This window comes from Aquarana catesbeiana, linkage group LG02 (assembly GCF_042186555.1).
Source record: "Aquarana catesbeiana isolate 2022-GZ linkage group LG02, ASM4218655v1, whole genome shotgun sequence".
Classification (NCBI taxonomy): domain Eukaryota; kingdom Metazoa; phylum Chordata; class Amphibia; order Anura; family Ranidae; genus Aquarana; species Aquarana catesbeiana.
In genome coordinates this window covers 545,826,512-545,852,111 of record NC_133325.1, presented here as the reverse complement: position 1 = coordinate 545,852,111, position 25,600 = coordinate 545,826,512, and the positions used below count along the sequence as shown (strand labels likewise).

Here is a 25,600-nt window from a genome sequence, read left to right as displayed (position 1 = left end):
TGGCTCCTTGGTCCTCGGTCTCTGTTTGCTCAGTGATGCCAACAGCCTCACACTGATCACAGCTGCTTGGTCTCAGGTCTTCCCTATCCATACTGTTTTATGTTAATTTCAATGTAAGTGTGCTGCTTATTTTAATAAAGTGTTTTTATTTGATACTGACCTCAGCACCCTGCTGTTCATTTTCTTCTACAGTGTGGCTATGCAGGAGCTTTAACTTTGCTTAGCAGTAAAGTATAGGCATCACTAACCTAGGGCAGCAAAGAGGAGACCATCACTTTCTATTCTACACATCACCATTTTCTTTCATCATTATCCTCATTCACATTCATCTTTTTCCATGTGTTTTACACCATTTGGAAAGATGTTTTAAAGCAAGTCATTGTATGACTATATTACGTACTTCTGTTACACTTCCTGTTAGGTGATAATTAACAGAAAAGATCTGTTCTTTGCCCAGGTGTGTCTGCAGATTATGAAGTTGTAATGTACACGAAAAGCAGTCACATCTGACAGACACACTGCAGTGGATGGATATGTCTACCAAAAGTACTATGATTTCTTCATGTGGAGTCCTCTATGATCCTATCATGGGGGCATCTCCTCCACAGAAAGGTAGGGGGCACAGTTGTATTAAATTTTAGGTATTTTAAATACATTTTATATTAAGTATGATATGAATTACATACTTACGTAAGATATAGCACTCAAATCCAATTACTATGTATGGTTTTCAACACAGTTTTTATTTTTAGAACACTGTAATAATTATATAAACATGATAGTAAAGAAAAATGTTGAATTTTTATAATAGTGATAAATTATTATTATTATTAGAACCTGCTTGCACCCTGTAGTACAAATTTGTTCTGCTGAGGCCACATATCATGGATATTGTGCCACAACTTAAACTGTATATAAGGGCAATTTTTAGAGTTATGATAGCCATAGACGGATCGAAATACGGCAGGTATAGCAGACTGAATTTCGATCCATCTATTGGCACGCTGGTTGTACTGAAGTTGGTCTATCGATCAACTTCAGTACAACCAGCTTGTTAGATTTTTCTTGTACGATCATTGCCTTTAGCTATAGCCAGCTGCAGTGATCATTCTATTCAGACAACGGGGAAACCTGCAGCTGTCAGAATACAATTGTGCAGTGGGAGGGATTCCACCATCAATACTAACTGTGTTGATGGGGGAATGTAGCAATTTTCTTTCCTTCACCCATAGTCGAAGGAAAGAAAATTGCAAAATGTATGGCCAGCCTTAGACCCCTTGCCAACATTTTACTGCTTTCTGTGCCTCTGCTGGAAATATTTATCCCTCAAATTGTCTTGGTGACCTTTGTCACAGAAACAGAAAGCTAGGGGAAACTAAATTTTGAGTTGTCACTAGAACAAGACGTTGAGGAAACTTCCTCAGAGGGGGATACCTATTTCTTTTACGTGTTCAGGGCAGAAAATTATGGGAAATCTTCCCAGCGGAATGCAGGGTGCAAAACAAAATCCAGTACAGGCTTTAACCCTTATCAATCAAAGCAGAGGTTAGTGTGTCATAATGTGTTAGCATGTTATGCATACTTGCACAACATAACAAATACTGCTGTGGTCAGCACCCACTAAAGATCCGCTTTCTCTAATTGGCTGCTTCTTGGAATCAGTTATCTTAGATGTGCTCCTCAAGCATCAACAAGATACACAGTCATGAGTTTCAGTTAATCAGTTGTTACACCCTCAACAGATTGTTTAGGTTCTTATTCCGCTATTGTTTGTTATTGTTTTACTTGCCACATTTAAAGTTATTTCACTGAAGTTTTTGTAGTCAATTGCAAGGTCTTGTTTCATTTGTTCCAGTGTTCATTTTGACATCAAATTTCAATTTCGTTTTAGTCATAGTCTTTTGACTAAAATGCCATTTTGTTTCAATTGTTTTATTGAGTTTTAGCAAGAAAAACAAACAACAGACATTGACTGTCATACATTATATGTTGAAAATAATCATTCAGTGGATCCATATGACAGGGTAGAAAAATTACGCGTAAATGAACGATAAACAGCGGAGTTACTACTAAGTTCTGTCGATCATTATGGTAATAGTAATGGTCTCTATCCCTGGACCCCATTGGGGACAAACTGTGCCCTGGGGGGAGACAACATCATCGTCTGTAGTTCTCCTTTACGCAATTTTTTATTCCAAAGAAATTTATGAAAAGTTTGTAAAGTACATGCATAAAGATGATACAGTAAAATTGATAGACACATTTTCCGTAAAAGAATCTGATCAATAGTTAGGCTATTAAAATGCCATTATAGTTTTAGTAGTATTTAGTCATATTTATTCATCTGAATTGTTTTAGTTTTAGTCGTATTTTAGTCTACTAAAATCTCTAGTACATTTTAGTTGTCTCAAATCGAAGGAGTTTAGTTACATTTTTGAATGCATTATTTAAGCTTTTTTTTTTAGAATTGCCAAACTCATTATATACTCCTGGAGTAAAAATCTAATAACATATTATTTATGGTAAAGTTTGAACATGCACTACAGACACAGATTTAGCCGTTGCAATATATAACATCTTATATAACGTCTTATATATTGCTTTTTGACAAGCAAAAGTACAACTTGAAAATATAAAAAAAAACAAAACACTGTAAACTCTATTGGCTATAATGCCATTGCACATATTACCTGAACATGTTACCAACATTAAATATTAAGACAAAAAAATAAGGAAAGCCTTTTTCTTATTTTTTTTTGCTTTTAGCAGCTTAGGAGATACCCCCTCTTATGTGGTAGTGCAGTGTTCATTTTGATGTCAAATTTCAATTTAGTTTTAGTCATAGTCTTTTGTCTAAAAATGTCATTTTAGTTTTAGTCTTATTTTAGTAATTTCAACTGTTTTCGTTTTAGTCGTATGTTAATTGACTAAAATAGTATTAATTTAGCTGGCAAAAATATTTTAGTCGACAAAATTTACACTGATCTGTTCCCTTATTCCGTTACATATTTGGATACCATTTTCAGGATGGTATAGAGCTGTATGAGCCAAAAAATGTGGCTATTTTCTGTATGTATGTATGTATTAAAAAGTAAGGGATGTGTGATGCCAGCAACTTTGTAGCAGCTCTAAATATCTGTATATTTTCTCTGGTGATTTGTAGCTGGCTGAAAAAGGAAGAGCATATTTTTCCTTTGATAATCATTAAAAGCTTTTTGTACCAGTAACGTTTTTTGCGGCCTCTGTGAGCTTGCTCCAACTTCCTGTTTGCTCTGCTCCTTAGTGTTCACCATTGGAATCCATGCATCTGATGCCCCCGCAAAAATATTAGGGGGCCGGATGCATGGATGGGGGAGCGGCGCCCCTGCGCCCTGCATTACGAGCCGCCACTGGTAGGTGGTGTAGTTTATCTTTCCCTTTTTGTTGTCATCCTGTGCTCTCAGTGAAATACACAGACTTCTGAGTGACCTCACAACAATGAAAAAAAAAAAGACAACTGAGGGGATTTACTAAAACCGGAAATATTAACAGAGACAAATTTGGAGTTTGAAGGTGCAAACAATCAATAGAAATTAATATTAGAAAAATATATATAATTTTATTAGACAAATATAAAAAAACAATTAGTATAAAAAAGAGCACAATGGAGCTCAGTGGTCGCTATACAAAAAGTGCCTCTACATGTTTCACCACAATCATGGCTTCTTCTGGAGCTTTTGTAGGACCATACTACATTACCACTAAAACACAAGACATAAAACAAAACAAAATTATAATGCGATAAAAATACAAAAACACAACAACAATAATAAAAACCTGAAAAGTTTTCTATCAAATTCAATAAATCTTGTATTTACATGATTAACATAACATATGGACCATCTGATGTATGCACTCTTACCCCTTTAAGAGAGTCCTCAGAGCCCGTCAAGAACTCTAATGAAGTGTCCGTGTACCGAAAATAACCCTGTATTCACACCTGCAAGACCATATAATTAATATCCATGAATCCTAGTGTCACCCAATTTGATTGTTTACCACTTAAATAAAATCAACTTGAACCTACCCTATTATATCAGGATGTTTGACAAATTAGTAGACTGACACGAGTATCCACCCCAGGATGCACACTTCATATGCTAGCAATAAACTTCAGAAAAATGCCACCTACAAGATATGATTCATCACAGTACTTTAAAATCTAAAACTCAAATTTATAACCAGAAAAGACCATTTAGGGCGGCACTTCATACCTAAACAATTCCTTTTCTGAAAGTGCCAATGTTCCTTTGTTTGGTATCAATGTGAAACTGTGACAGATCTAGCCGGGAGAGAGACTTTTGGAGGGGACTGAATGCTAGCCTCTTGCCGATCGATCGTGGGCCCTGGCATTTGGGGGAACGGTGCTCTTTGTGAGCTGTATGCCTGGGGACCCTTGAGGTGGTATTACTGTGGATTCGGGTCCTGGTCCCCCAGGACACACAGACTCTGGGGACCCTGGATTTGCCATATTAGGAATAGTGGCTGATTCATAATGCTTGGACAAATACTGTTAGGAGATGCTGATGTAAATTCCAGCCACCTGACTGTCTGTTGCCTGCTAGAATGTGTATTGTAAGTAAGTCTCTAGTATGGGATCTAAGAGTCATTAGATCCCCATTGTTGTTTGTGTTAATTAACTCTGCTATTGTGATAATGTTGATTGGGTTTTCTGAGCTACAAGATGGCCAGTCTGGCCTAAAGGTCATGTCTGAGTCATCTAGGCTGTCTAAAGGGATTAGTTAATTAGCCCATGTTAATTAGGTTTCTGGTCACAGGTGTATGTTCAGAGTAATATGAGCCGGAGGTACGCACCTCCTCTTTTATTGTATAAAAGAGCCTGTATTTCTCAATAAAAGAGATTCCTGGTTGAACATACAGCCTGCCTGGTGTTTGTTCTGAGCTACACAACTGGATTAGAACGGCACATAGCTGTAGTCCTAGTCCCGGAGCATCGGATGACCGAACCATCAGATGTTGCGATCTGCAATCTGATTCTATAGCTGCAGAGGAGTGTCGGGAGAGTGGAACCGAGCGAGCAAGGGGCTCGTTACATTGGTTGGCAGCCGTGGGATTTGCTCTCCAGTTACTGGGACACTCCAAACCAGCCTGCAGGAGAGCCACGCTGAAAGACTTACTTGAGAGCCGGGAGGGACCGGTGGGATCATGCTTCCTTGCCATGAACACATCCAAACCATCACCTGGTCCAGATAGCAGGAGAGGAGAGGTACAGATACCAGCCACCATGGAAGAGGAATTCAGAAGGAGGTTGCGAGAGATGCAGATACAGCACAGAGGACCAGTATCAGAGCAGGCCCTCCTAGGATGGTTTGATTCTATCTGCTGCAAACTCTGGAAGGAAGCGCTATCCCATGAGCAGCAAAACCAGGGAAAAGTTCTCCCCTCCATCCATGTAAGGTACTGGTCGCAGTATGAAGTGCGAATGCTGTTATTGGGGGAACAGCCGAACCAGGAGTGGACAGCTGAGTTAAGCAGGCTGATCCGGGCAGAAATGCGGTTGGACGAGAGCTACAGAGCCTTCCAGTGGTATGTAGCCCAAGTGTGCCCGTGGACAGCGGATGACAGCCCCACGGAAGGCTTTGACTACGATGGCCTGGGATTGTTGTACTGGAGGCTGTCCAGGGACCCTGACTTTGGGAGTGATCGGGAGTTGCGTTTGGAGGAAAAAATGGAGCACAGAGAGCGAAGACTGAATGTCTCGGAAGTGCACTGGGCACAGGAAGATTTGGAGTTTCTGGCCGTTCAGGAATGGGAGCTTGAGATGGCCTACAGACAGCTGCTAGACTCCGCTCAGCAGCAGGGTGGGACTCCCTTTGCCTGGGACTATCAGGAAATACCAGTTGACAACTCTGAAATCCTGGCTGAAGAGTTGACAATGTGGCAGAGTAACAGTGTGCTTTGTCAACCTGCCCCCGCAGCTATGGAGGCGGGGGTCTTATGGCGGATGCAGCAAGTGCTGACTGACCTTGATAAACCTGTTTCTGCATGGGATGATCTTGGATGGAGGAATGTGCCTGTCCAGCAGCATGCCAGAGAATCGGCAGTGGAAAATCTGAAGAGTGCCGTCCCCAAACCTGAAGTGCTGACAACAGGGCAGAGCTCTGCTAACCCCTGCCCAGCACTGATAGCATCTTCTGGATTCCACGGAGAGGAGATGGTAAACCTTTATCCCCAGACACCAGTTGCAGGGGATTTGATAGACTTTTCTGCTGAGGAAGAACAACCTGGTGAGCCTCCAGCAGAAGAAGAGCTGTTATTAGGGCCAAACTTCACTGTGCTCTGCCCAGCACCAACAGAAGTATCTGTGAAGTTACAAGGATCTTCCCCAGCTGAAGCGCTGGCAAACGACAGAGGGTCCAAGATCTCTGCCCTACACCTGCGGCAGTTCCGGAGGCTCAGGGTGAGAAGGAGGTGGTCACTTCCCAGCAGCAGATCAGGATAAAGGGGGAGAAGGGAGAGGAGGTGTTCGTCGTCCCTCCCCAACAGTTGGCCAGGGTGGAGGAAGTGGTCTTTCCTCCCCAGCAAAGATCCGTGCACCTGGGAGACAGTACCACAGACATATCGTCCCAACATCCAGATGAGGGAATGGAAAAGGAAGCAGCCGGCTCACCTCCCCAATGGCTTCTACACAGTTTGGGAGTGGAGGAAGCCAGCCTCCTGCCCCAACAGTTAGCCAGAGCAGATGGTGTGGGGTTTCCAGCAGAAGGACTGGCAACGGGGCCGAATACTGCTGGACTCTGCCCTCAACTAACAGAGGATGGATTTCCTGTGAAGGTGGATGGGACTTCAGTCTCCACCTGTATACCCCAGGGATGCTGGGCAGTCGGCCCAGATCCCCAACAGCATGACGGAGTGAGCCCAGACACCCTGTCTTCTCTCCAGCAGCAGAAAGGACTCCAGGGAGAAGGGCCAGTCCAGGCCTCTCCCCAGCGGCAGATATGTTCTCTGAGAGAGGCAGAGGTTGGTTGGGTGAGTAATGCTTTCTTTGGAACAATTTGTTTGGGGTACTGTGTGGGTACAGTCATTAAAGGACTGGAACTACTGACTAACTTCGGAGTCAACCCGTCTGGGGTCTCCTCCTGTGTTAGTCTCCTGCCGAAAGGGGAGAAATGTGACAGACCTGGCCGGGAGAGAGACTTTTGGAGGGAACTGAATGCTAGCCTCTTGCCGATCGATCGTGGGCCCTGGCATTTGGGGGAACGGTACTCTTTGTGATCTGTATGCCTGTGGACCCTTGAGGTGGTATTACTGTGGATTCGGGTCCTGGTCCCCCAGGACACACAGACTCTGGGGACCCTGGATTTGCCATATTAGGAATAGTGGCTGATTCATAATGCTTGGACAAATACTGTTAGTAGATGCTGATGTAAATTCCAGCCACCTGTCTGTCTGTTGCCTGCTAGAATGTGTATTGTAAATAAGTCTCTAGTATTGGATCTAAGAGTCATTAGATCCCCATTGTTGTTTGTGTTAACTAACTCTGCTATTGTGATAATGTTGATTGGGTTTTCTGAGCTACAAGACGGCCAGTCTGGCCTAAAGGTCATGTCTGAGTCATCTAGGCTGTCTAAAGGGATTAGTTAATTAGCCCATGTTAATTAGGTTTCTGGTCACAGGTGTATGTTCAGAGTAATATGAGACGGAGGTACGCACCTCCTCTTTTATTGTATAAAAGAGCCTGTATTTCTCAATAAAAGAGATTCCTGGTTGAACTTACATACAGCCTGCCTGGTGTTTGTTCTGAGCTACACAACTGGATTAGAACAGCACATAGCTGTAGTCCGAGTCCCGGAGCATCGGATGCCCGAACCATCAGATGCTGCGATCTGCAATCTGATTCTATAGCTGCAGAGGAGTGTCAGGAGAGTGGAACCGAGCGAGCAAGGGGCTCGTTACAGATACCTATAGGCCAGGGAGGATCAAAACAGCTGCTCTGTCCCACAGGGTATAACCCCTAAAAAGATATGATAACAAGCATGTATTAAGATAACGACATGTTTTATGTGTTGTGTTTTAGTGGTAATGTAATATATGGTCCTACAAAAGCTCCAGAAGAAGCCACGATTGTGGTGAAACATGTAGAGGCACCTATTTCTTTTGTATAGCGACTACTGAGCTCCATTGTGCTCTTTTTTATACTAATTGTTTTTTTTATATTTGTCTAATAAAATTATATATATTTATATATATTTCTAATATCAATTTCTATTTCTATTGATTGTTTGCACCTTCAAACTCCAAATTATGTCTATGTCAATATTTCTGAATTCTAAGGAGGTGATGTACATGGTGAAATCTCCAACCTTTAATGTTGAATTTATCCTACTAAAACCAGAGCGTGCAAAATCTGGTGCAGCTCTAGAAACCAATCAGCTTCCAGGTTTTTTGTCAAAGCGCACACACACACACGTACACACACACACCATATATACTGCAGTTGCACTCTGCAAGACCAGTTGCTCCAGAACTTAGTAAATGAGCAGAAGTTCTGCTGACTTCTATTATCCAATCATCTGTAAGCAAAAATGCATGTTTTATTTATTTATTTATTTTTTCTTGCACATGATTGAGTATTCATTACAAAGTGAAGTTTTACCTTTACTTTGCAAAGTGCACAGTCTATTTGTATTTAGTAATCATTACCACAGTGTCAGGTCACACATACACACACGCAGTGTCAGGGCTGAGACACACAAACATTCAATGTTAAGGTAGACATATGACCTTAAACACACACAAGGAGATTTACTAAAGCTGGAGCATGCAAAATCTGCTGTAGCTCTGCACAGAAACCAATCAGCTTCCAGATTTTATTGTCAAGGCTTAATTGAACAAGCTGAAGTTAGAAGCTGATTGACTATCATGCACAGCTGCAAAAGATTCTGAGTGCCCCATTTTTTAGTAAACCCCCCACAATGTCAGGGTAGACACACACATCAGTCATCAAAACACACACATACACACACTGTCAGGGCAGACATTCACACTGGGGGTTGATCTACTAAAGGGCAATAGACTGTGCACTTTACAAGTGACGTTGCTTCAGAGCTTAGTAAATGAGGGGAAGCTCTGCTGACTTCCATAATCAAATCACGTGCATCATTTTTGCTGTTTTTTTATTTTCAGTGCATGTGATTGGGTGTTTCTTTGCAAAGTGAAGCGTCACCTCATGTACTAAGCTCTGCAGCAACTGTACTTGCAAAGTGCACAGTCTATTTGCCTTTAGAAAAATACCCTATTGTATGAAATCACCATAAAAATGCTGAAGAAATAATAAACTCTAATATATTAGGCACAGCGCATATCTATCTATCAATATATCAATTATGTGTGTATATATATAAATATATATATATATATATATATATATATATATATATATATATATATATACATTTATGGTTGGAGCCCTATGTCCGATATGGACATAGATAACATCTATAGTTAACATAAGACTTACCATCAGAAATAGACCTGGAAGTGTGGATTTACCATATGAAATGGACCTGAAAGTGTGTCTTGGTCTAATGGCCGGTATGCCAAAATAAGGGGGCATACCCTGGTTTAAGAAATGATTATTCTGTAAAGAGAAATGAATAGTTGAGAAATGCTGTGAAATGGGGAAGGGAGGGTGGGTATCGCGCACAGGAAACCGACAAGCACCACAGGTGAGCGGGCTGGTTAAATACCCCCCGGGCTCCTCCCATAAATTCAGGCCACCATACTGGCCTTCCTACTTATGGTTGGAGCCCTATGTCCGATATGGACATAGATAACATCTATAGTTAACATAAGACTTACCATCAGAAATAGACCTGGAAGTGTGGACTTACCATATAAAATGGACCTGAAAGTGTGCCTTGGTCTAATGGCCGGTATGCCAAAATAAGGGGGCAAAAACATTCAGGTAGGGGTATAATATTTATTGGTTTTCAGTTATTCATTGAGCCAATTTTGAAAATGCCTGTGCCATCTCTACTTGAGGATTGGGGATATACCGGGCGAAGCAGGCTGATTTCCACCTGCCTAATCTTTTGATGACGTGGTCTGGGACCCCATGGCGGGATGCTGCGGAGGCTGCTCCGATACGAAAGGAGTGTCCGGAATACTGACTGGGGTTAAGGTGAAGATTGCGGAGAAGTATCCTTATGTGTTTCACAAACTGACAGGCACTTAAAGGTTTAACTGGGAATGGTAGAAGAGGACAGGTGTCCGGTTGTTCAGGCAGGAGTGACAGGAGACGGTTAAGTGCGGTGACTGGACACCAGCTGTTATTAGTTTTGTAGAGGTGAATGTCTACTCCAGAGCCTGTTTGCTGGGTTTTAGAAACCTCGAGGTGAAGGATAAAATGGTCTTGGTAGCGAAGCAAGTGCCGTCTGCATAGTACTTGGTCTGTGGGGCTGTTACAGGTGAACTTGCCAGGTCGCAAGAACCCATAGTAAGCCAAATATATGGCTGCTTGTAGGACCGTGCTGGGGAGCAGACCGAATGGAGAAGTGGCCAGAATAGTCGACATCTCCCTGAAGATGGGCCCCGTGATGGGTAAGCGCTTGATGCTGATCACTGGTTGTTGTTTCTGAATGCCCCTAAGGATGGCTCGTATAGCGTGTGATGAGAACAGTGAAGATTTTGTGGGGTCTTCAAGAGTCAAGAAATGTTGTATGCCGGCTAGATATAGCCGAATGGTATTGTAAGATAAGGCCAGCTGAGTATGGCAGTATGAAGTGAAGGCCAGTACCTGTTTGACATCAGTTGGTCCTTTACAGCAGGATGTGAGGAATTTATTGAATGCCCTCCAAGCTGTCTGGTAGGCTTTGAGTGTGTTATGAGAGAGTGAGTGATTGATGAGCTGCGTTGCTCCTTGTAAATGTTGAGCTAGTCCAGGGTCAGCTGTGACCAGACGGGGATAGGGGCCGACACTGGATCGGCTGCGGGAACCTGTTTGAAAAAGGAGGTGTAGTTAAAACGTGACAGTGCGTCAGCAGCTAAATTGTATCTGCCTGGAATAAATGCACAGTGAATGTTAAACTGATGCTGTAAGGACAGTTGTACCAATCTGTGCAGGAAGGACATGACTGCTAGGGACTTGGACCTGCCTTTGTTGATGATGTCTGCCGTGGCCTGATTGTCAGTGGTGAAGACCACGGTTTGCCCTGTCCAATGGTGACCCCAGAGTTGTGCAGCTGCCACTATGGGATAGAGTTCGAAGAGGGAAGATGTTCGGGTAAAGCCGGGTATCAACAGTATCTGTTGAGGCCAGGGTCCTGAAAACCATTGGTGGCCAAAAATTGCCGCGAAACCTGTGGAAGCTGCAGCGTCTGTCACCACCTGAGGTGAAAGGGCCGACACCATGGGTATAAATAGGGATATGCCATTCCAGGCGGACAGGAATTCCTCCCACATAGATAGGTCCGCTATTGCTGCGGAGTCTAGATTCAGGATCTGATCGGGGTCTTGTGTTTCTGACAGGAATCTCAGCAGACGTGACACGAAGGTGCGGCCTTGTGGAATAATTCACATGGCGAAATTAAGCATTCCCAGGAAAGATTGCAACTGCTTTTTGGTACACCCTTTGCTGTGGGTGAATTTGTGAAGGACCGCCCTGATGCGGGTTAGTTTGTCGAGGGGGAGACTGGCTTGCATAGTGCAGGTGTCTAAGTTGACTCCGAGAAAGGTGATGTTGTGTGCAGGGCCGTCGACTTTGTGCTCGGCGATGGGAACATTGAGATTCCCGAATACCACTCTGAGTTTGTCGAGGTCTCCTGGGGGCTTGCTGGGAGGTTCTATTAGTAGGAAGTCGTCCAGGTAATGGATGACTTCTTGGCGCTGAGCCTTGTGTACCAGTATCCAAGCGAGGGATTGAGCGAATGTGTCGAAGAGCCAAGGGCTACTCTTCGAACCAAACGTTAGTTTTGTGGCAAAATAATATGCCTCCTTCCACTTGATGCCGTGCCAGCACCAAAGGGATGGGTGTATAGGCAGGAGCTTGAAGGCAGATGAGATGTCGGCTTTGGAAAGCCAGGCACCTGTACCTGCTTTGATGACTGCTTGGATTGCCATGTCCACGGAGGAATATTTTAGGGAGAATTCTTCGGAGGGGATCAGGGAATTGAGACTGGGGATGTGGGAAGAATGAGGCGCAGACAGGTCGTACACCAAACGTAATTTATTTGTGAATTTGCCCTTGACAAGCCCAATAGGGCTGACTCTCCAAGTGCTGAAAGGGGGCTGAGTGAAGGGGCCTATGACGTACTCTCGGTCTACTTCTGCTTGTAAGAGCCGATCTATGGCTTGTTCGTCAATGGCCGCTGAACGAAGATTCCCACATTCGTAAGTAGTGTGGGGTAGTGAAATGAGGCCGGTGTGAAAGCCTACTGTGAAGCCCTGGATAAGGTAGGTGGCCAGGGAGGGGGTGGGATGTGAGGTGAGGTAGAGTCCTAGCCATAAGACGTTGATCCGGCTTAGTCATGCCCTCTTCTGTTGTTTGACTTCGCACAGGTTTCTTGGGTGCGCTCTTTGGCATAAGGTGCAGATGTGGAGTAGGCGGCACTGACTGAAGTTGCAGGACCCGTAATTGTAATTATTGCAGATGGCTGCCCCTCCCACGGTTCGGACTGGGCGTCCGAATTTGTCCACCTGAGGCGTTTGTTCAGGGGCCGACTGACCCTGAAGTGCACCGGAGGTAGAGGGAAATTCGAAGGGACGTCTGGTTGTCGCATTGGCGCACCAGGTGGCAGTGTGGGTGGAGGACTGGCAAATCGCACACAGGGGTGAGCGTAAGCCGGCAAAATGGCGGCAGAACAGCTCTGTGTCCATGAGACTACAATTTGTTGTTGTTTGGAACTGTGTGAGTCTGGCAGCAGCCTTTGCGGAAAAGGAACGGTGGTAGTCGTAAAAGGAAAATCCTCCATACTTGTAGCCCAAGTCTACTACCGTATGGAGGTATAAGTCCAGCTCTTCCCTTCTGCTGGGGGCGGCTGAGCATAGGACGTCTCTCAGCATGCCAAAGGCCAGGGTGAATTCTGGGACGGATAACTTGCGGTTCAGTCTGGGGTCTTTGGCTTTAAGGACCACCGATATGTCACCCCAGGAGTAGGCCTTATTTTCTGCCAGATCGTGCACAGAAATAAGGAGAGAGGCCAGGTTGACGTCCCTGCCGTCCAAAATATCCTTCCTGATGCTGGTTGGAACCAAATGGGAGGGGTAGACAATGGGGCTCCAGCCTGAGGTACCTGCAGGAAGGGGTGTTAAGGTTTGGGTTGCGGTTGGGTCGGGGATAGCCGCGGCCGGTCGTGCCTCCAGGAGTGCCACCCTGGTTTGTACGTCTGTGACCGAGGTAGACAGGGACGACACCATCGTGTGAAGTTGTGAGATGGCTGAAGATATTGACTGGAGAGATGCCTGCTGGGTACTGGGTCCTGCTGCTGGTGGGGGAAAGAGGAGTTTGAACAGCTCGCCTTTCCTCGCTGTGGCGGGGAAGGGCACACCTCTGCGTCTTAGCTCTGCCGTCAGTTTGGGGATAGTCCATCCCCTGAGGGACTGCACGCTGCCGCTCTCTGAGACCGGGGAAGGTGACAGAGGGGCCGTGAAGTCTTCGCTGCCGGCCTGCGACATGGTTGATCTGGTGAGAATATCCTGTCTTTGAGCTCTTATTTTTGGTTGACTGTAACCTATTGGGGGTGACATAAATGTCAAGTTTTTTCTTTGATTCCCTGAGTCATACTTACCCGACTTATTTTCTCCCACTTTTTTTTTTTTTTACCTGGGGGGATATCGTCCAACCTGGTGCAGGGTGGACCTACTGAACTTTGACTGACCTGGAGGAAAGTGAAAGGTGATAGTTCGTGAAGGGTTTGCTGACTAACTTGAAGCAATGACTTATATGGTGCTTACAATCTTGTGACAATGAAATGATTTGAAATGTTTGCCTTGATTATGAAATGAGTGAACTCCATGACAGAGGTCCGGCTTGGTCGTGTCGTGACTGATCCGACCGTGAACCGGGCTCTGGAGCATGTACTGAAATGAGGCAACTGCAAAACATTGGTGCACACCGGGACGAATCGGTGCATGTTTGATGCATCTGGATTCGAATCGGAGCGCAGTAAGAAACGAAATGAGAGAAATGTTTACCTTGACCGAGGCTCGAATTGGTTGTGCCGCATTTTGCGACTGGCAACGCACCGAGCTCTGGTATAGGTATGGATACGGCCGAAACAACTGAGGCATTCCGTGACGAATCGGTGCATCTCGGATGCGACTGGTTTCGAAACGGTGATGCGCTGTGGGAGTGAAATGATAGCAATTCCATGACAGAGATGCGGATCGGTCGCCCGATATCTGCGACTAGCTATGATCCAGACTCTGGAGTATGTTTCAGAAATGAGGCCGAGCCCTGGGGCACGCCGTAACGAATCGGTGCATGGAGGATGCGACTGGATTCGAAGCGGAGCGCGGTAAGTGCAGGTGTAACATATTGTTTGCCATGACAGAGGCGCGAATCGGTCGTGCTGCTGTAGCAACTGACTACGAATCGGACTCTGGAGCATGTATTGAAATGTGGCTAATACCTGGGGCACGCCGAGACGAATCGGTGCATTTCCATGCGACTGAATTCGTATCGGAGCGTGATACGTGGAAATGAAATGATAACCATGACAGAGGTACGAATCGATGAGTCATAACGACTGATAATGACGTGACTCTGGAGCATGTACTGAAATGAGGCCGTAACTACTGGGGCACACCGGAGCGAATCGGTGCATCTTTTAGGTGCGACTGGATTCGGATCGGAGCGCGGTACGTGACTGAAATGAGAAATGATTTGAAATGGTTTGAAATGTTAGAAATGTATTTAGAAATGTTTCAGAAATGAGAAATGATTGGTATCGAACTGACGTGGTTCGAAAAGATTTATGCATTTACGAATCGCTATGGCTGTCTACTGACACATGTTTAACAATTAAGACCTGTCTGAAATGAAGCGACGCTTGCGTCGCTGTGGTTTCCTCAGATAACGCGAAATGGTAACATGACGACAGTGCGAGTAATACACATGCGGTTACGTTCGTGAAATTTGCGAGTGATTTGTAATTCTGATATCACGGTTTAGTGACATGACATAACGTACGTAAAAACAAAAATCCGAGAGGACCCTACCTGCGACAGCCCAGCCAGACGCGTGGTGCGAACGAATTGGTAAATGCGGACTTCAAAACTCTCGGGCACGGAGATCACGAATGCGGAAACTTGTGAGCCAAGTATTTGCGAACGCTGAAATCGGAATAGTCGGCCTAGTGACGTATATCGCGCACAGGAAACCGACAAGCACCACAGGTGAGCGGGCTGGTTAAATACCCCCCGGGCTCCTCCCATAAATTCAGGCCACCATACTGGCCTTCCTACATATATATATACATATATATATATCAGTATACACAGTGAGAGAAATAATTATTTGATCCCTGCAGATTTTGTAAGTTATAGTTTTTTGTATCATAGGTGTATTTTAAGTGACAGAGACAACCAAAAATCCTGAAAAAACACATGATACAAATGTTATAAATTGAGCTGCAGTTCAGTGAGTAAAATAAGTATTTGATCCCCAAGCAAAACATGACTTAGTACTTGGTGGAGAAACCCTTGTTGGCAAGCACAGAGGTAAGATGTTGTTTGTAGTTGGTTGCTGGGTTTGTATCCATCTCAGGAAGGATTTTGGTCCACTCTCCTTTACAGGTTTTCTCTAAATTCTTAAAGCGGAGCTCCACCCAAAAGGAGAAGCTCCGCTTGTTTGCTTCCTCCCATCTCCACATTTGGCACCTTTTGGGGGGAAGCGGGCACCTGGTTTTGACAGATACCCGCTCCCACTTCGGGGTGACTTTGCCTTGGCAGAGTCACCTGGAAAATTGGTCCCCTCCTTCCCCTGCTGCCAGGCCATTCACAAAGTGCAGCTTGCTTTGCGTATGCGCAGCAGGGAGCTGGCTGTCAAGCCGCAAGGCTTCACTGCTAGTTTCCCTTACAAGAAATGGCAGCAGCAGCACCCGAGAACTGATTGAAAAATTGACTGGGGTGAAGACACAGCTGGATTCCAGGACAGGTAAGTGTCTTAATATTAAAAGTCAGCAGCTACAGTATTTGTAAATGCTGACTTTACATTTTTTTGAAGGTACCTGTAGCTCCTCTTTAACTAAAACCAGGACCCTGCATTCACTATATGTGGTCTCCCACAGTACACAGTTTACTGATTAAAGCTTGTAGGAGGAGTTTTCATACTGCACTAGTAACACTTTAAGGTTTCTTGACTGTCTCTTGGCAACTTGAAGCTTCAGCCCCCTCCATAAATTTTCTATAGGATTAAGGTCTGAAGACTGGCTAGGCCACTCCATGACCTTAATGTGCTTCTGTGCTTCTTCTTGAGTCACTCCTTTGTTGCCTTGGCAGTATGTTTTGGGTCAATGTCATGCTAGAAGACCCATACACGACCCATCTTCAGTGTTCTGGCTGAGGGAAGAAGGTTCTCATCCAAGATTTTACAATACATGGCCCTGTCCATTGGCTCCTGTACCTTTAGCAGAGAAATAGCCCCAAAGCATCATGTTTCCACCTCCGTGCTTGACTGTAGGGGTGGTGTCCTTAGGGTTATAGCCAGAATTTTTTTTTCCTCCAAACACAGCGAGTCGAGTTCATGCCAAAGAGCCTAATTTTGGTCTAATATGACCACAGCACTTTCTCCCAATTGCTCTCTGAATCATTTAGATCGGGGTAGGCAGCCTTGGCCCTCCAGCTGTGGTGAAACTACAAGTCCCATGAGACACTGCAAGACCCTGACAATCACAGGCATGACTCCTAGAGGAATGATGGGATTTGTAGTTTCACCACAGCTGGAGTGCCAAGGTTGCCTACCTATGTTCATTGGCAAACTTCAGGCGGGCCTGTACATGTGCCTTCGTGAGGAGGGGGACCTTGCGGGCACTGCAGGATTTCAAGCCATGGAGACGTATTATGTTACCAATGGTTTGTTTGGTGACTGTGGTCCCAACTGCCTTGAGATCATTCACAAGCTCCTCCCATGAAGTTCAGGGCTGATCCCTCACTTTTCTCATGATAATCCTTACCCCATGAGGCGAAATCTTGCATGGAGCTCCAAACTGAGGGCAATTGATGGTTATTTTGCATTTCTTCTATTTGCGGACAATCGCTCCAACAGTTGCCTCTTTCTCACCAAGCTTCTTGCTGATTTTCTTGTAGCCCATTCCAGCCTTGTGCAGGTTTACAATCTTGTCCCTGACGTCCTTTGACAGCCCTTTGGTCTTACCCATGACGGTGAGGTTTGAATGGAAGAAAGAGATTCCATGGACAGGTATCTTTTAAACACATAAGGAGTTGTCGTTAGGAGCACCTTCTTAAATTGACAGGACTAATCTGTGTACCACATGAGCACATACTGTAGCCAAACTTTGGGAGCCAGAATTATTGTTGGTAGGTAGGGAATCAAATACTTATTTTACTCACTGAACTGCATCTCCATTTATAACATTTGTATCCTGTGTTTTTTTTTCTGGATTTTTGGTTGATATTCTGTCTCTATCATTTAAAATACACCTATAATAACAATTATAAAACCTTCATTTCTTTGTAAGTGGGCAAACTTACAAAATCTGCAGGGGATCAAATAATTATATCCACCACTATATATTTATATATATATATATATATATATATATATATATATATATATATATACAGCAAATATATTTTGAGGGAGTGGCTGAGAGGTGGTAAACAGATCTCACAGATCTCCTTACAGAATAAGGCCACTAACTCATAGATGCTCCATGCAGTGGTGACAGCAACAAAAAAAGCTGCCTCACAAGTACAGATAATAATAATTGTAGCACCCTGGAGTTTAGGCAGGGGTGCTCCTCACAAATTTACTCGCCAGGAGAAGTCCACCTGGTCGATTGTTAGAGATCCATTGATTTCTCCCTAAGTTTGGCCTTATTGCACTTTTCTCTTCTACCACTAGGTGGCCGGGTACTTGGTGGTACTAGATAAGGAAGGGCAACTCAAGGTCAGATTATGGATATATGGGGTATCTCAACAATGGGCAGGGGTTTTCTTGGATTCCTTGGCCTGCTGGGATAACCTATATTTTCAGGTGGAGTCAGGTGATCTATGTTCTGTGCCACCCGGACAGCTGTCTGGGTGGATGTGTGTCCTGTTGCCCTGGGCTGCTAGGCCAGAGTTTGGGCCTATCCCGGGGGCATCTGGCTGCTAGGCTGTCTGAGGCCTATCCAGAAGCAAGAGAGCAGTGCAGGGTTGGGATTGCAGCTTGCAGTCCAACCAGAAGTGACGGATCTGCCGGCTAGAGAACCTGTCAGTGGTCGGTGGTAGAGGGGAAGCTGCCGACACAAAGGGACCATCCATCTTATTACCCGGGACCACGGTGAGTAACTGAAGCAAGTACCGGAGTCACATTCTCACCAAATGGGCATGGTGGAGAATCAGGAAACTTCAGACGGTAATCAAGTCAGGGACCCAGCCAGCAGAGGCGATACTTGCAGAGCAGCCTTGTGTGCCAAGTCAGGGACTGAGCAGGCCAGCGGGGTGAAGCTTGAGAAGTATCAGGAGTGCCAAGCTAGGAACCCAGCAGAGAAGGGGTGACGCTTGAGGAAGATACCACTGTAAAGATTGGAGGCGCTCAAGGGATTCAGTGGCAGTGAATTAGAGGGTCTAGTGAGAGACTGGGAGCTCAGTGGGCTGAAGAACTACAAAGAGAAGTTGTAGTGAAAGTGAAAGAACTGTTTACGTTAGGTGTTATGAACTGTTAAAGACTGTTGCCATAAGAGACAGCATCCCTTTACGTGCAGATGTGGCTTCTTGTTGGAGGCTTTTCCCGGTACGGCTGTCCCCTTATTGAAGTCTCAGAGTCAGCTAATTGAACTTGCAACTACTAAAGAGTGTCCTGGCCCTAAACGTTTCCCCCATAAAAATTTGTAAAGTTTATTTCTATAAACATCTCTTTTGCATTCAAGAAGTGTCTGGCACCCATAACTTCCACCTTGCACCCTCTATGCCTCACAACCCACCACATACTGAAGGATGTCAGCTATCTCTGGCTCTGGAGGTTCTTATTAGATGGAAGGAGGATGGAGACATTGCTAAATAATAATACGTTTTATTTTATATAGCGTCTTTAAAGGTGGCTTCTCAAAGCGCTTTACAAGGAAAACACAAGAAATACACAGGATAACATAAGGAATAAAGGACAATTTGGTGAAAGCTTGTCTAAAGAAAAATGTTTTTAGATTTAATTTGAATGAGTTCAGAGAAGATGCCCTTTGATGTTTTTAGGAAGTGGATTTCAGAGTTTTGGATATAGTAGAAGAAGACTCTGTCCCCCATTGAGTATAGGTGAGTAGGGAGATCACACAGTAATCCAGAATTTGAGGAGCGAAGGTTACGGGGGGGGGTATAGATGTTGTCAGTGTTGCCTGTCTGCTTGTCTAGTCTTTCCACAGCTTCCTGGATTCCCTGCATGCTTTACAGCTTCTCCATTGCTTTTTAATCACTTCAGCCCCGGAAGGATTTACCCCCTTAATGACCAGACTATTTTTTGCGATACGGCACTGCGTCGCTTTAACTGACAATTGAGCAGGCGTGCAACGCAGTACCCAAACTAAACTGATGTCCTTTTTTCCCACAAATAGAGCTTTCTTTTGGTGGTATTTGATCACCTCTGCGGTTTTTAGTTTTGGCCAATACGTATTCTTCTACATATTTTTGGTAAAAAAAAAACGCAATAAGCGTATATTGATTGGTTTGCGCAAAAGTTATAGTGTCTACAAAATAGGCGAAAGATTTATGCCAGTTTTATTATAATTTTTTTTTTTTACTAGTAATAACGGTGATTATCAATTTTTAGTGGGACTGCGCCATTGCGGCGGACAGATCGGAAACTTTTGACACTTTTTTGGGACCAGTCACATTATTACAGTGATCAGAGCTAAAAATAGCCACTGATCACTGTATAAATGACACTGGCAGGGAAGGGGTTAACACTAGGGGGACTATCAAGGGGTTAAGTGTTCCCTAGGGAAGTGTTTCTAACTGTGGGGGGGGAGTGGACTGACTGGGAGTAGATAGAGATCGCTGTTCCTGATCAATAGGAACAGAAATCTTTCTCTACCCCCTGTCAGAACGGGGATCTGCTTTGTTTACACTGGCAAATACCCGTTCTGGCTCTCTGTGGAGCGATCGTGGGTGGCCGGCTAACATCGCGGCCAAGCGCAATGGCTCCAGCGCCGCATGCCTGCTATAGCTTTTGCATGGAGTACTGTACTGGTATAACGATTTGCGCAATAGAGCCGCCCTGCTGCAGCATATCTGTGGCGGCTGGTCGGCAAGTGGTTAATGTTGATTTTTTTAAAGACTACATATCCCATGGTATCTTGCTGCCTGCAAGCTGTGACTCCTGTACTGACTCCTCTTCCTGAAACTCCTCCTCTTAGCTCCTCTGTAGCTCTGGAGGCAGGCCCTGTGAATTCTGTGGCACAGCAGTGCCTACTTACAGGACATAGTGATTCCGTGTCACAGAATTCAAGGAAGTAAATCTTTGTTGATCTTCATAAAGTTTTCAAACGTAAAGATTATTCAGATTACTAGGAATAGGCTAGAAATAATTTAAATCCAATGTGTAAATGAATATATGATTTTAAACTTTTACCATAGATATGCTTTAAGAAACAATATCAGAGAATATGTATACCATATGTATACCATATACTGCATGGTATGTATATGTAGATATATGCATAGTGGGGAATAAGACTGTAACAGACAAAATCTGACGCAGCTGTGCATGGCTACCGACCAGCTTCTTTTCAAAGCCTAAAGTGGTCGTAAAGCCTTCTCTGTGTAGCAGCCCTGCTAATACTTACCTGAGTCCGATTTTACTCCAGCAATGTGCATGAGAGCCTTGGCTCTCCAGGGACTCTCCCTCCTCATTGGCTAAGACAGCAGCAGGAGCCATTGGCTCCTGCTGCTTTCTATCACAGCCAGTGAACCAATGAGGAGAGAGGGAGCGGGACCGAGCTGCGGCTCTGTGTGTAAATGGACATGCAGAACCATGGTGTGCATGCCCCCGAGGTAATTTGATTGCCTAAAAGAGGCAGTGGCTGAGAGGTAAACTCTCACAGATCTCCTTACAGCGGGGGTCAGCTACAAGTAGTTTGCAGCCAAGTGACTGGTAGATCATGGTCTGGGCTTGCTGACCTACCATCCCAGAGCATCAAACAGAGTGCAATGCAGAGGCACTATTTGTAAAGTTGGAGCTGTAGTGGGGAGCTGCATAAGCTGATGCCTCCTCTGTAGTGTTGGCTCTCTCCGTCTCATGCGGAGTGATACCAACTGCACTCCATCTTTTATCCCAGCAAGCTGTCTCCAGAGTGGTGCCAGCAGGAGGAAAGAATAGATCTTCAGGTCAGTGTGAAGCAATACACTGGGCATAATTGTATAGGACTGCTTTCACACACTGATGTGCTGAGGTTTACCCACACCGCGGTAAGTGCAGTGCAGTGTAGCTGCAGCTTTCCTGCGGGTTTGCTGCGCTTAGCTATAGACTTCTATTATTTCCTGCAGGTTTGGTGCCCTTTCTGAATGCAAGAGTTTTAAAGAGCTTTCAGAAAGTGCATCACACCTGCAGGATATAATAGAAATCTATGGCAAAGTGCAGCTAACCCAGGAAGGTCGCAGATGCACTATGCTGTACCCGCATTGCAGGTAAACCGCAGCACATCAGTGTGAAAGCAGCCTTATATGGGGCTCAGAACAGTTAGGGTTAATTTACTTTTGTAGTTTGCAAAACCCCATACATAAGATGTGTTTTTACCACCCCTGCACGAACCACACCCCCTTTAGCTGCAGTGGCCAGGGGTGTACACATGTCACAGCCGCAGCAAGAGTTAAACGCTCTGTCATGGTTGGTGGGTGTAGCACCTGCCAAGCATGACCCATTCAAGTGAATGAGGCTGCTTTGCAAATGCCCTGCATTCTTGTGCAGTACAGAAAACAAGGGGTTAAAGCAGGCAGCATTGTGTTGCTCTCTTACCACCTGCTTTAACCCCTTGGACCCCACAGAAGCATGCGGGGCATTTGCAGAGTGGCCCCATTTACTTGAATGGGTCATGTTTGGCAGGCGGTAGCATCCACGAAAAGCAACAGGGACTTTAATTCCTGGTGCGGCATGCATACACCTTTAGCTGCTGCCTCAGGGGGTAGGGATTGGGGGCGGTAAATGTGCAACTCAACTGAAGGGTTTTACCAACCCCTAACTTTATGTGTGAACAAGCCCTAAGGGTGCTGCTGCTGAATGCAACTAAGGGCTCATTCACGAGTACAGAAGGCACTGCTGCTCCTCTGAAAAGCAATCCAGTTGTGTTTGACAGATGGTGAGGAGGTGATATGTTGCCTCCTTACCACCTAATTTAAGCACAGAAATATTGTATACATGTGTTCATGTGCGCTCTGTCCTCTCAAATAGAGAGAAATGGGTGATTAATCTACTCTCTATAGTGGGGAGTCCATGCTTGAGACTTCAAACGCAGCAAGAGGTGTGTAGATGGTCACAGATGGGCTGACTCTGGATGGCTGCCAGCTCATAACAAGCTAGAAGGGGATCTGTAGACAATAAAAAAACAAAGAAGAGAGCAGCGCTATCTAAGTGCAGGATGATAGAAACATTTTAATATAGGACAGACGAATTTAAACTCACAAGATTGTAGAGATTACAGCGCATGTAAAATGGTATAAGAAGTTTATCCACTCCTGGGGGAAATCGGTCGGCTTGCAGGTGGAGAGGCAGCAGATGTTCCCGGCTGCACTGGTGGCTTTGTCTGAAGATGGAGCACGCATGCTCCGAACGCGCGCTCCTCCCCACTCTCTCACCATCCGGAAGTGACGTGTCCAGCCACCCTTGAGCCGAATCTGAGAACCAGTAAGTGCTGGGAGCCACCAGCGCAGCCGGGAACATCAGCTGCCTCTCCACCTGCGAGCCGGTTGCCTTACCCCAGGAGTGGATGAACTGCTTATACCATTTTACATGCGCTGTAATCGCTACAATCCTGTGAGTTTAAAATCGCCTGTCCTATATTAAAATGTTTCTATTGTGCTGCACTTAGATGGCGCTACTCTCTTCTTTGTTTTTTACCGCCTAATTTAAACCCATGATTGCCGTGCAATGCACGTGATTGCAACACGGTAGTATGGCAATTAGAGGTTTAACCACTTAAGGACCGGAATGTTTTATATTCACGCAGATAGTCCAAATTCCAACGACTATTGGGAAGCCCCTCTGCATCCACGAATACAACCTTAACATGGGAAGGGTGGACTTCAACAACCAGATTACTTAGTTGCCCATAAGGCCAGACGCTGGTATAAAAAAGTGTCTGTATACTTATTTCAATTGGCTCTACTGAACGCTTATGTGCTATACAAAGCGTCAGGGTGAACTGGATCCTTCCTAAAATTCCAGGAAGAGATCATCACACCCTCTGTTTACAGATGATGCTGTGGCCCAACTTTCCAATGCAAATGCAGTCAGCAGGCTGCATGAGAGGCTATGCTAATAACCTATGCTAATACTCAACTAGTGTATGGTAGCGACAGAAACAGTCACTGATGCAGAGACCAGGTTGGTCAGGACAGGGGGGACGATAAAAGAGCGTGTCACGCCTATATCCGTGTTTTCTACAGACATCTTCTTTAAGATGTTCTATGGGTAGAGGTACCATGGAGGACATCCGGAAAATGCCTCTCATGCAGCCGGCGTCTGGCCATATGGGCAACTAACTACGGCGCCATCATCTGGTTGTTTAAGTCCACCACTTCCATGTTAAGGTTGTATTTGTGGAATTTAGACTGTCGTATCTGCGTGAATGGAGGACAGAACAAAAACATTCCGTGTGTCCCTCCGCTTCATTGCAAGCAATTTAATACACTTCAAGCAGGCTCTCTCAGGCTTAGGCTATCTAAGTCAGGACTCTACAAGCCGTTGGGGGAAGCCCCGGCGATTAGATTGCACGGTGCCACATGTGCCACTTTCAGAATCAAAAAGGTGACTAAAAAGTGGCACACTTGTGTAATAATTGTCCACATACAAGTGGTACCCCTTTCCGAATAAGGATGACACCAAGTCCCAAACAATCTTACCGCCAGGGCTGGACTGGGACAAAAATGTGGCCCTGGACTTCATCCAGACCGGCCCAGAGCACAACACATCAGGGTACGGTACATCAAGGCACAGCACATCAGGCCACATCAGGGTACAGGGCCCATCACATCAGGGCACAAGGCACATCAGGGCACAAGGCACATCAGGGTACAGCACACCAGGCCACATCAGGGTACAGGGTACAGGGCACAGCACATCAGGATACAGAGCCCAGCACATCAGCTTATAGGGCACATCAGGGCACAACACATCAGGGTAGAGAGCCCAGCACATCAGCATATAGGGCACATCAGGGCACAACACATCAGGGTACAGAGCCCAGCACATCAGCGTATAGGGCACATCTGGGCACAACACATCAGGGTACAGAGCCCAGCACATCAGCGTATAGGGCACATCTGGGCACAACACATCAGGGTACAGAGCCCAGCACATCAGCATACAGGGCACAGCACATCAGGACACAGCACATCAGGACACAGCACATCAGGGTACAGGACATCAGGGCACAGGACATCAGGGTACAGCACATCAGGGCACAGCACATCAGGGCACAGGACATCAGGGTACAGCACATCAGGGCACAGGTCACAGTACATCAGGGCACAGCACATCAGGGTACAGAGCCCAGCACATCAGCTTACAGGGCACAACACATGAGGGTACAGGGCACAGCACATCAGGGCACATCAGGGCACAGTACATCTGGGTACACGACACAGCACATCAGGGCACATCACATCAGGGTACAGGGCACAGCACATCAAGGTATAGCACATCAGGACACAGCACATCAGGGTACAGGACATCAGGGCGCATGACATTGAGGCACAGGACATCAGGGCACAGCACATAGGGGCACATCAGGGCACGGGGCACCGGGCCACAAGGCACATCAGGTCACGGGGCACATCAGGGCATAGGAGATCGGGGCACAGCACATCAGGGCATGGGGCACATCAGGGCAAATCAAGGCATATAGTACATCAGGGCATACAGCACATCAGGGCACATAGCACATCAGGGCACGGGGCACATCAGGGCACATTATGGCACATCAGGGCACATGGCACATTATGGGGCACATCAGGGCACATTATGGGGCACATCAGGGCACAGGGCACATCAGGGCACATAGCACATCAGGGCACGGGGCACATCAGGGCACATTATGGCACATTAGGGCACATGGCACATTATAGGGCACATTATGGGGCACATCAGGCACATAGCACATCAAGGCATATAGCACATCAGGGCACGGGGCACGTCGGGGCACATAGCACATCAAGGCACATAGCACATCAG

The 25,600-nt window shown here is 45.5% G+C and overlaps 1 protein-coding gene across 1 annotated transcript in view; it reads left to right on the top strand.

The window, feature by feature from the left end:
• Positions 1-524: 524 nt before the first annotated feature.
• The window catches only part of AMPD2 (adenosine monophosphate deaminase 2), a 334,786-nt gene continuing 309,710 nt past the window's right edge, over positions 525-25,600 (top strand). Inside the window, exon 1 of the mRNA XM_073615888.1 lies at positions 525-612. Within this exon, the coding sequence (XP_073471989.1) occupies positions 528-612 (85 nt within the window). The 5' untranslated portion in view covers positions 525-527. The remainder of the gene's footprint in view (positions 613-25,600) is intronic.